Genomic DNA, 11,073 nt, shown 5'->3' on the forward strand with positions numbered 1-11,073 from the left:
ATTGCTGTAGGATAAGAGGAAGAACACACCAAGGGATGAGCTGTTATAGGAAATACAACACTGTTAATACGTCTTGCTCAACAGCTCCCCCTGTTGGCTGTAATTTATTTCCACTCCACATGCTACTACAGCTAACATTTAAACATGTTGCACATTCCATTCCATTTCCTCTTTTTTTTTCTGATGATTTCTGTCAATACTTCTTTTTTTAAAATTAGCTCATAGATTTTGTTCATTTATTCACACAGTCTAGGAGGAGCGACTGGATTCTCACTGTACTGCCAGTTTTATACTGTATAGAACCGTATACATGACAAATAAAAATCTTAAATTATGCTAATCTAATTATGCTAAAGTTCACAAAAGCAGAATTTTAGACGAGCTGCAAGAGATTTGAATACATTGTTGGCTGCTGAGTGTTGATTCTGCTCACCACTGCCCCCTGCTGGTGTTCATTTATTTAATCACCACGTTTTGTTTGGGACAAACAAAATCAGTTCCCATTTCCTTCATGCGAATGATTCATTCGTACTTTTCGGTGCGTATTTGCTATCAGGCTAATAAGTGATTTAAAAAGGGCGCTGATGTTGTTAGCAACTGTGAATGTTTTTGGCTACGCTTGCTGAACAGAAGCTAATTAGAAATGAGTGTTTTTCATGGTTTTGGTATAAAAGGGAACATAGAGCACTAAGATGCATTGTAGTACACATGGGCATTAGCAAGTAGTAGTAGTGTGTGTGTGTGTGTTCAGAGACATGTGTGGACTGCCGGCTTGCTGAGACAGCTGTCTATCTCTAGTGGCATTTCTGCAGAAGGTGTGTGTGTGTAGAGCTGAGCACCAGGCTGGACAGCAAGTAGAGGAACTCCAGCTAGAGCTGCCAAAGAGAAGAGAGACAGGAGTGAGCTTGAGACGTCAGCCATGTTGTCACTCCAAACAAACAAACAAACAAAAAATCAGAGACAGAAATAGTGGAACAAGTGTTGATTACAGGAGAGAGACATTAATATCCTGGGCTTTTTACACTCTTAGAACATATAGAGTGCTTGAGAAACTATTGTTGTTTCCTCTTGAGAACAAGAACGCTTCAAGAAACTGACAGTAGTAGAACCCCTTTTTACTAAAACCCTACACAAGTTGAAGACCTTCTTCTGAGGGAACTGTTAAAGCTTACAGATAAACCCATAAAAATGGTTCGAAAACTGATAGAGCCCTATCAAAGAGTAGAACTCACAAGCTATACACACATCAAGAAATAATTATCCAATCAGGACTTAAAGAACACTTTCTTTAAGAACTCATCTTTCTTAAAAGTGTATCAAGTAACAAGACAGTGAAACGGTAATAGTCTAACAGGTTCTAGGTATTACAAAAAAAACCTGGTACAAAAACGATCCTGAAGAATCTTCACCTCTGTTATCCCTCTTGGTGATATGTTAAAGATTCTGCCTAGAACGCTACGATCAGAACATATTCCAAGTTAAGTCTATCTAAGGACCCTTAATTACTCCACAAACCCTTAGAGAACCTTTCAAGAACCCTATTTGTTTTCTTAATAGATTGTACCTTCTAAAAGGGATCTACAACCTGGGAATTTTTTTATGATAGAACTATACATAAATGTAGAACCCTTAATTATTAAGGTTCTCCATACTAGAGGCTGCAGTCTTTACCCTCCTTGTTAGAGTGCCGGTACGAGACCTACTAGGTTGCAAGTAGGACCCGTGGGGGGTTACATTGGTACATTGGTGGGAGAGAGTGTAACAGTGGCCAGTGGTAGATGCAGTGCAGGTAGACCTCATGAAAGGGTTGATTTCAGTCTGAATCTGACTTTTCTTTCAGCAGTGGTACTCACAGGACGGTACAGGGAGGATGACGGAGGTGAAGTTTGGCAGTGCCACGTGTTCTGGGTGCAGGTTCCGTGGCAGAACCGGGTCTACAGGAGAACTGAACCCGAGCACTTCTGGGTTTGAGCCTGTGAAAGATCAATGAGGAGAAACACAAATTCAGGTTCATCTGTTTGCTATAGCTGGATTTCAGCAGAGGAACCACGGTTCTGCAGGATTTAAGATTCAGGTTGGATTATTGTAAATTGGCCATAAAACCACAATGACCTTACAAATTCCAAAAAATTTAGCAAAAAAACAAAAACAAAAACATTTTTTTAACATCCATTAAAATATTATTTATTATAGTATTTCTTTAACTAATTAAATAATATTTTAATTACCATTTTACTTTACAACATTTTGACAAACCCATTTTAATTAAAGTTTTGTTTAAAATATTTTTCCATTTTTGTATTCACATTTAATATTTATTTTATTTATTCTATTTGAAATTCCTTGTGTAATTATTACAAAGTTGTGTTTAATATTTTTACTTTATTTACAAAATACTTTTTATTTACTTATTTAATGAATTATTATTATTATTATTATTATTATTATTATTATACACAATATTTATTTATTTATTTATTAAATTATTTCTTTTTTTTATTTATCAACAAATTAATTAATTAGTTAATTTATCCTTGACCCTCTCCTTACAAGTCTTATCTTTTGCTCCAAGTTCAAGTCACAAATATCTAAATTTGACGTCTGGTTGATGGAAGCTGTTCCAGATGTGCTCTAGCATCTAGGTACCTGAGGCTGACTCTCCAAGCAGCATCTCCTGCAGCAGGCTGTCCATGCTGGCTTCTCCCAGGAGCCGAGCGAGCTGGAGCTGCTCCACCATGTGCCAGGCGGTGCTCTGCAGTGGAGGCAGCAGCAGGAGTAGTTCCCCAAACCGGCCGCGTTGCTCGCACGTCGCCTCATCCAGCAACACGTGGGCCTGAAAACGCAGCCTGCGCACCATCTGAGCGCTCTCCAGGCCCGGGCAGTCTGAAACAGAGGATCAGATTCAATACCTTTATAACAATTTAAAGAGCTAAATTAACGGAAAATAATTTCAGCACCAGCACCAGAATAAAACTAAAAATATCATACATACTGTCTCTCATGTCCTGATTCTGGTGGTGTGGTGGTTCATGACCAGGACTTATTTTTCTCTTTTTTGTGCTCTTTTAATTTATTTTATTAATTATTAAATGTAATTATTAAATAATTAAATGTAAAAATTTATGAATTATTGTAATAGTTCACACCCAAGACTGATTATGAGCTTGTTTGAGGGCAGGGCTCACAATCACATTAATTAAGCATTGACAGTGAATAAGCATTCACATGGAAGATGCATGATTTCGTTCAGAATTTTTGTGAATGTAGGTTTGCAAAGAATAAAAGAGCTGCAGACGCATATGCAAAGCTGCATTTAAAGAAAAACAGAGCTGTGAAAATCTGGCTTTAAATGGCAAGAATAAACATTTTAAATATCAAAACCCTCTCACACTGAAAGCCAACAGTATCCTGACTCATTTTATATCAGTCCTGAAGTCATAAAATCATTTATGTGTTTATTCTGACAATGTCTGATAAGATTATTTGCATTGGGAAATTATTTTTTATTTTATTTTGAAATTAAATTTTTATTTTATTTTATTTTATTTTATTTTATTTTATTTTATTTTATTTTATTTTATTTTATTTTATTTTATTAATTAATTTATTATTATATTTTTTACATTTAATTTTATCTGCATTTTCATACTTTTTTTATTTAATTTTTTTAACAAATAAAAACTTTATCAATTAATAATTAATTCATTATTATTATTTTAATTATTTTTTATTTTAATTTGTCTGCTTCTTCCTGCTCTAATCAACAGATAAAAGAAGCTGCACAAATTTACACAAACCCACTATTTGAAGATGATGAAACACAAAACAATTCTTAAAATAGCTCTGAAACTGACCACTAGCTAGACTTTAAATCATAACCTCATCATTTAATACCTGATACTCAGATTTAATTCTTCTCCTCAAATTATAATTCATTTATAAATGTATTTTTTAAATAAATTTATTTTAAGATTTTTTTTTATCCTGGAAAACCTGATCACAATGTTTTTTTCCTCTGTGTGTGTGTGTGTGTGTATTGAAAGTAAAGTGAAATGTGTGAACCTGACACTCCTCAGCCGGTTTGGCTCTGATTTTATAATCAGTCTCTCCAGCCAACAGCTAATATTCCAGAACTTTCCAAGTTATTAATAGTTTTCCGTAAGACACCATGAAACCAGAGCATTCAGAGCAGGACGGTTTCGGTAAATGGGATCGAGGCGAGACGAGGTGAGGTAACGGGCAGCCGGCGGTGACCCATGACTGACCTGGAGCGAAGAACACGATGGCTCTGAGGCAGGCGAACTCCGTGTCTGTTATGTCCAGCTCTCTCAGAGGCCTGACCAGCTCTTCTAGGACACGTGCAGCCACTTTGGACATCTCCAGTTCTGGACCGTTCATGGGGATGATGAAGTCATTTCCTGAGAGGTGGAATCAGAAATGGAATCAGTTCTCACATGAAGAGAAAGGCTTTGAAGGTAAAATGCTCAGTTGTATGTTACCTAGCAAGATGACATCATTGTAGGGAAGCGAGCGGCGAGCCACGCCCAGGATGAGGTGCTCAGCAGAGTGAGCTCGCAATAAGTTGACCTGCATGGAAACACAGCAAAGTTACTTTGTCCTATGTTCCATAGTGATTTATTCCTCTTACATCACAGCGATTTTCCACAAATTAAAGTTTTACTTATTTAAGAAATATGCATCATACTTTGTATAATGTATAATTTGATGTTAATCAGTTTGCCAATGAATGAATGAATGAATGAATGAATGAATGAATCATTCAATCAGTCAGTCAGTCAGTCAGTCAACCAATCAATCAATCAATCAATCAATCAATCAATCAATCAATCAATCAATCCTCCCATCTCTCTGTCTAGCCATCTGTCTGCTGATCAGTCTATCTATCTATCTATCTATCTATCTATCTATCTATCTATCTATCTATCTATCTATCTATCTATCTATCTATCTATCTATCTATCTATCTCTTCATAGTTTTTATAATTATATTCATCAGAACTGATGGTGTTTGATGTGTGTCACTGTCTAAGGTTTTGTGGGATTATTAATCAGCATGAGATGAAACAGACAGAACCATGTCCTACCCTGTCATCCACCGGCAGCTCGCAGAACTCGGGGATGCGTTTGGCCCATTCCACCAGGAGGAGGAGCTGCTGTTTTATAGATTCGCAAACATCAGCTGGTTGAGCGATCTTCTTGGTGATAACTTCCCTAATGGGCGGGGTCAGGGCGGAGAACTGCAAGGAGAACCACAACAGTGAGCTTAATGTGGCTGAAGAGCAGAACAGTGTTAGAGAATGTAAACAATACAAGATGGGAAAGCAAATACATTTATACACATGATTTAATGAGAGCAAGTGGAGGAATTTCTCAAAGTTCTCCATCATATTATGGAAGCCATTGATGGAAAAAAATCCCATGCCTCATTACTCAATTAGCTCTTTCTGTGTGCTCGTTTGCGTTGTCATGTGGAAGCCTGGTTCTTATTGCACACATTTAAAAAAATCCCTTCTGTTCTGAGCTTATGCATTCAGTTAAACCAACTGCTTTCGGCAGTTCCACTGACCACTGAGAGACCTGAAGATGTCTGATCTTCTCATCTCTGAGGATCGCATTAATGGCAGCTTCACTCTGCGTTTGTTCAGAATATTCGTCTCTTTTGTCGTCACTGATCGGCTTTTCTGCGGTGATGCTGATGATGCCTACCTGATGTGTGCTCTCTTCAGCTTTCAGTAGGATGCTGATGGTCAGTGTCCCGACTCCCTGAGCTTCCCTCCGGCAGCTGATCCTGTCTCGCTCGTTCTGGACAGCTGAGGAAACACAGTGTTGTGTTTGATCATGGACAAAATAACTTTGGCAGAAGTACACTTCTTTTTATTCAGATATTTTTTCCCAGTAGTTTACTTCATAAGCCTGTCTTAAACATTGCATTTTAACTCAAAAATAAACCATAAAAGTCTCATATTTTCATAAATGAGTTTGCTCATTCGTTGGTGACGCTTTTTGACATTTTTACAAGCATTGTCTATGTTTTTATTAAAATAAAATCTTCGTATCTCATTTTAACTCGCCTCAGCACTTCACAGTAAAGTCTAACAAACCTTAGCTTCCATTACACAGCTGTTAATGCGGTCAAAAACGGTACTGCAACATACACTAATAAACATCCTCATAGTTGGATTTTCCTGCATGCTCGCTTTATGTACATTTTATTTTTATTTCATTTGAGGAGTGGCTAGTTTTTAAACACTCTGTGTCTTTTAAGATCTCGTTTCATAAGAAAAAATCTGAATGAAATGTAATACATTTTTATTAAATGGTAAAGTGTGATAGTAAAGTGCACACAGTGTGTCTGTGATGACTATGATGTAAAGAATGGTTTCTATTGATGAGATACGTATACTAAAAAAGATAAAGAAGGGGAAAGCAAAGGGAAAAGTAGATTATGGAGTGGTAATGTCCGTACATCAGGAATATCTCAAAAGCTGAAACAAGTAATGAACATTTTCTGATGATCACATGTTTGGACTAGTTTCATGGGTTTTTTTTGTCCTAAAATCTTTAAACCTTGGTTACTCTATTAACCTCAAACACAGCTAAAGGTTCATCTCAAACCGAGTTGTTAGACTCCATGGTGGACGATGGTGTGTTGTCGTCTCACAATGACTTATTCTCATCAAAATCTCACTACACAGTGATAGGAATAACTTCTTGATTTCTTCTCTTCTGCTACTCAGCATTGCCATGAGCTTACCTTTGCCTGTGAGAAAATCACACCCTCTGGTGGCCGAATGCCTTATCATAGGCCACACTGGTTTTAAACTCGGTTTAAGACTCGCTTTACACCATGAATTACAGCCTGAAAACTGTCCGAATGCACAGAATTCAAAAAAGGCTAGCTGCATCTATCATAATGCTGCAGATTATATACGTCATCTTCTTAACTATTATCACGTTTCAAGCTGTTCCAAGCATGTCTGATCTATTTTACATGTTTGACCCGAATAACCTTCAGTAAATATCTGACCATACACAGGTGTGTTAATTATTGACATAAAGAAAGCACTCCTTCTTGTCCTGATTAGTTTATCCCTCTCGCTTATCAGTAACTCTACAAGGAGATAAGATTCAGATTAAATTCTCTCTCCATCAGAGATCAGAGACGGGCTGAAATAAAGATGATCCACTTGCCTTTTTCATGCCTCCTTAAAAAAAAAACACTACCCACAGCCCTAAAACACATCTCTACACTGATGTTCATTAGGACCTATAAGAGTGAAATATATATATGAAAATATTTATAAATAGTATAAATAAGGCATGGTTTAAAGAGGAGCTAAAAAAAATAAATAAACAACATGAAATAATATTTATTTATTTATTTATTTATTTATTTATTTGATTATTTGATTATTTGATTATTTACTTTTGGCTTTATGTAAAAATTCTAAACAGAGAAAAAAAAATTACAAAAACATACTGGATATTAAGGTGAAGAATTTGTCAGGTGAAAGTCTGAGCATTTTAGGGAATTTTAGTGAAACTGTAATTGTAAAAAAAATTCCTGTGATTTATTTTTGTTATTTATTTATCTATCAGTTTTATTATTATTATTATTATTATTATTATTATTATTATTATTATTATTATTATTATTATTATTATTATTATTATTTAGCAATTTATTGCTTTATTTTTATTCATATTTCTATTTACAGTTATTATTTTTTATATATTTATATTTAGTTATCAATCAATAATTAAGTAAGAATTAATTACATAAAACATTCATTTATTTATTTATTTGTATTTATTTCTTTGCTGATACTATATTATGTAGATTATATAATCGGTTTTGTTGGTTGTCGCAAATGAAAGCTCGTCTATAAAACACAACACACTCCTGCTATTAATCACATTTCTGCATTAAGGGTGCATAAACTTTTGCACTCAACCATTTCATTGCTCAGCATCTCACCTTCTTTCCTCATGCCAGCCCTGAAGCACTTCCGTAGTCTGCAGTATCGACACTGATTCCTCTTGTCCTTGTCCACCACACACTGCCTGCTGAACCTACACACACACACACACACACACATGCTAAGCTAAGCTAATCCAATTTTAGCTCCTCGATCAAATCTAATCTCTCTAAATTCTCTGCTCTGATTGGTCAGAAGTTGTTGATTAACTCTCTATAACAGCAGCTCTGACAGCGTCGTTCTAATATGCATCGTCTCTATAGCAACAGTGACCTGTTTCTATAGCAACAGAGGATGATTTTCATACACAAATTAGAAACGCAATGTGTAAGGAGATGTTTATGGGAGAAAATTTATGGAAGTCTCCAGTGTGAATTTTTTTTTTAGGAAGTTGTCGTGGTATATGATGAAACGAAGCTCTTCTGGAATCCGACATGCTCTCACCTGCACGTGTAGGCGTGGTTCTTGCGCACGCTCCTCCTAAAGAAGCCCTTGCAGCCGTCGCAGCTAGACGCGCCGTAGTGTTTTCCGGTGGCTTTGTCTGCACAGATGGAGCACAGCGTCACCGCAGCTTGGGGCAACCCACCTGTGGGTATGGGGGACGGCTCGGGCCTCAGAGACTCTGTGACATGAAACAAGTCTCAAATTAAACCTTAATCTTAATCTCAGAAGGTTTATTTACAGCCTGTAATGAGACAAGAAGATAAAATTGCTTATAATGGAGGTCAAAGGGCAGATGTTGAACATGTGGATCAAAATTCCCAGGTGAGTTCTAAGGCTCTGAGTGACAAAAGCTTCAGAGAAGTGTTAAGCCTTAAGTAGTGTTAAGTAACTGGAACTACTTTTCACTCCGGTGATGGAAAGTTTGATTAACTTTGATTAGATCTTCCATCATCTGTTCCAGATGTGGTGGTCGAGATGAAGCTTGGGAAAATTTCTAAATAAAAACAAATCCCGTACACGTTCATGGAGGATTCATGGACCATGAGCATTTAGGGCTTAATTTTGCATTCTAGCTCTATTGTATTTTTATTTTCTCAGTCTGTCATGTCTAAACCAGTGACCGTGACTCTAAGGCTCTAAGTGCTCTAGATTCTGTCGAAACCCTGAGTCTAGAACTTGTAGATAAATTGTAGAGTTTGTAGAGGACATTAGACAGCTAGAAGTTTCAGGTAAGGCGCAGGTTTAGCTGAGAACATTTCTTATTCATTTCTTATTCATTCAAACCACTTCATGATGGATCTGGAGTCTGTCCTGGGAACAGTGAACAATGTGAATGAGGCATTTGATGCCAAAGTCAGGTGGGAGGAAAATGGAAAACCCAGAGGAATCCCACATAAAGAGTGAAGAACATCACCAGAGAAGTTCAGGATGGAACCAGGACTCTGGAACTTCACAGCTGTCCTGGGAACACTGGATGTACTGTGGGGATATATTCAAGGATGGGTCGAGAAAAATCACGACCATTACAGAAGACATGAACATGATCAGATGGACATACGGTAGCAGGAAGCAGAGTAGAGAAAATGATGAATATTACCTGACAATCTTGTTGAGTTAAAAGTGTCTGTACTTTAATATGTTCAGGTGACTTGATGGACCGAGTTATTTATTTATTTTTTTATTTTTATGTCTGTTTATAGCTGCTATAAACAAACCATAACTGACTTCTATCTTATTTCACAGATGTTCTGTAACACCAAATGTAGCTAGAAATGGATAAAACAAAAATATAATTATAGACAAAATGATCAACGCCTCATTATCAGGATTATTTCCCTCATTTGGAACAGTCCGGAGTTTCCGTTCCCGTTTGCAAATCCTTGTGCACTTTAACCCACATTGAAGAGTGTTGCTGGTCATGTCACACAAACCTGTGTCCACTGGCAGAACTTTGAGGCTGTCAAACTCCAGCATGGTGTAGCTTGGGTCCAGGGCCACCGCGTAATCCGTCGTGCCCAGGTCCAGCGTTCCTTCAGAGATCTTCATGGCACCGTAATTCCAAATCCGGCCGGATGAATGATTTTTCCTAAGTTCTTTAAGTTCTTTCCTTATTTACACAGGAGACCATAACATTTAGAAGACTTTCCTGCTCTTCACTTTTTCAGTTCACTTTCACCACCATGGCATACTTCTCTCTTTGGTGATCTCCATTAAAATAAAAACAATATCTCTTTCCTTTAATGTTCTCTGAAGCACGTGAGGAAAGAAGAAGCCGAGATTGAGCTGGCTCTGAGATTGCCACTGTGTTTGCTCTTATCAGTGGACAGAGAATCATAAAGGGGAGGGCTCTCGCAGGTAAACATCTCACAGAGCTCGCTCAGGAAAACTAACTGTCACACAGACAGAACATAACAACACAAGAAACATTTGTTTTTTCAGGAATGAATCAAAGTTTTTGGTGTCACTTTAGAACATCTGGAGTACTGGAGTCACTACAAGCCACAGGTTTTCTTTATAATGACGTTTGCACGTTTAGGTGAACTTCTTATTTTGGCCACTAGAGGTCAGAGTTGTAACGAGATTTCCATGCTGATTACACAGAGGTTGCCAAATCTGTTTTTTCAAAAAAAAATTTTTTTTTAACTTCCCTGACATGAGTTTGGAGAAGGAAATATTTTAGGGAATTAAATTTCTTTCTCCAATCGCTCTCACAGATTATTTTAGATTTTTTTTTACATTTATTTCAGGAATATTTAAATGTAAAACTCTTTAACACATTTTAATATGAAATATCAGTACACATTTTTTTTGTATAATTAATACAAATAATATTGTACTTTAAAAAAGCAAATTAATAAATGACAACATTTCTTGATATTGTTTTAAACCTTTTTTTTCTTTATTTCATTTATTTTTTAAATTAATTTATTCCTGCAATAGAAACTACTTATATGCATAGTAGATAAATACAGCTGTTTATTTTATTATTTATTTATTTATTTATTAATTTGTGTGTGTGTGTGTGTGTGTGTGTGTGTGTGTGTGTGGGTGGGTGGGTGGGTGTGAAAATGTATTATTTTTAAAGAAACACCCACGGCACACCTTTAACCTTCCCAGCATGCACCTTTCT

At 36.5% G+C, this 11,073-nt stretch overlaps 1 protein-coding gene across 1 annotated transcript; it reads right to left on the bottom strand.

Annotated features, from left to right (window-relative positions):
• Positions 1 to 568: 568 nt before the first annotated feature.
• hnf4b (hepatic nuclear factor 4, beta) lies at positions 569 to 10,265 on the bottom strand. Its single transcript, XM_058400158.1, has 10 exons — positions 9,875 to 10,265; positions 8,445 to 8,622; positions 8,000 to 8,094; positions 5,728 to 5,831; positions 5,106 to 5,258; positions 4,500 to 4,587; positions 4,266 to 4,418; positions 2,647 to 2,883; positions 1,854 to 1,973; positions 569 to 875 (listed from the first exon to the last, which is right to left on the bottom strand). The coding sequence occupies exons 1-10, from the start codon at positions 9,987 to 9,989 to the stop codon at positions 748 to 750; spliced, it is 1,371 nt and encodes a 456-aa protein (XP_058256141.1). The 5' UTR covers positions 9,990 to 10,265; the 3' UTR covers positions 569 to 747.
• Positions 10,266 to 11,073: the final 808 nt, after the last annotated feature.

The sequence above is a fragment of the Hemibagrus wyckioides genome, linkage group LG10, assembly GCF_019097595.1.
Source record: "Hemibagrus wyckioides isolate EC202008001 linkage group LG10, SWU_Hwy_1.0, whole genome shotgun sequence".
NCBI lineage: Eukaryota > Metazoa > Chordata > Actinopteri > Siluriformes > Bagridae > Hemibagrus > Hemibagrus wyckioides.

Bases quoted from the DNA above. Each gene is read 5' to 3' on its own strand.
- hnf4b (XM_058400158.1), bottom strand. From the start codon at position 9,989: ATGAAGATCTCTGAAGGAACGCTGGACCTGGGCACGACGGATTACGCG. The intron at 8,623-9,874 runs GTTTGTGTGACA...TTCATGTCACAG, and splicing joins AGTTCTGCCAGTGGACACAG to AGTCTCTGAGGCCCGAGCCG. The intron at 8,095-8,444 runs GTGAGAGCATGT...GTGTGTGTGTAG, and splicing joins AACCACGCCTACACGTGCAG to GTTCAGCAGGCAGTGTGTGG.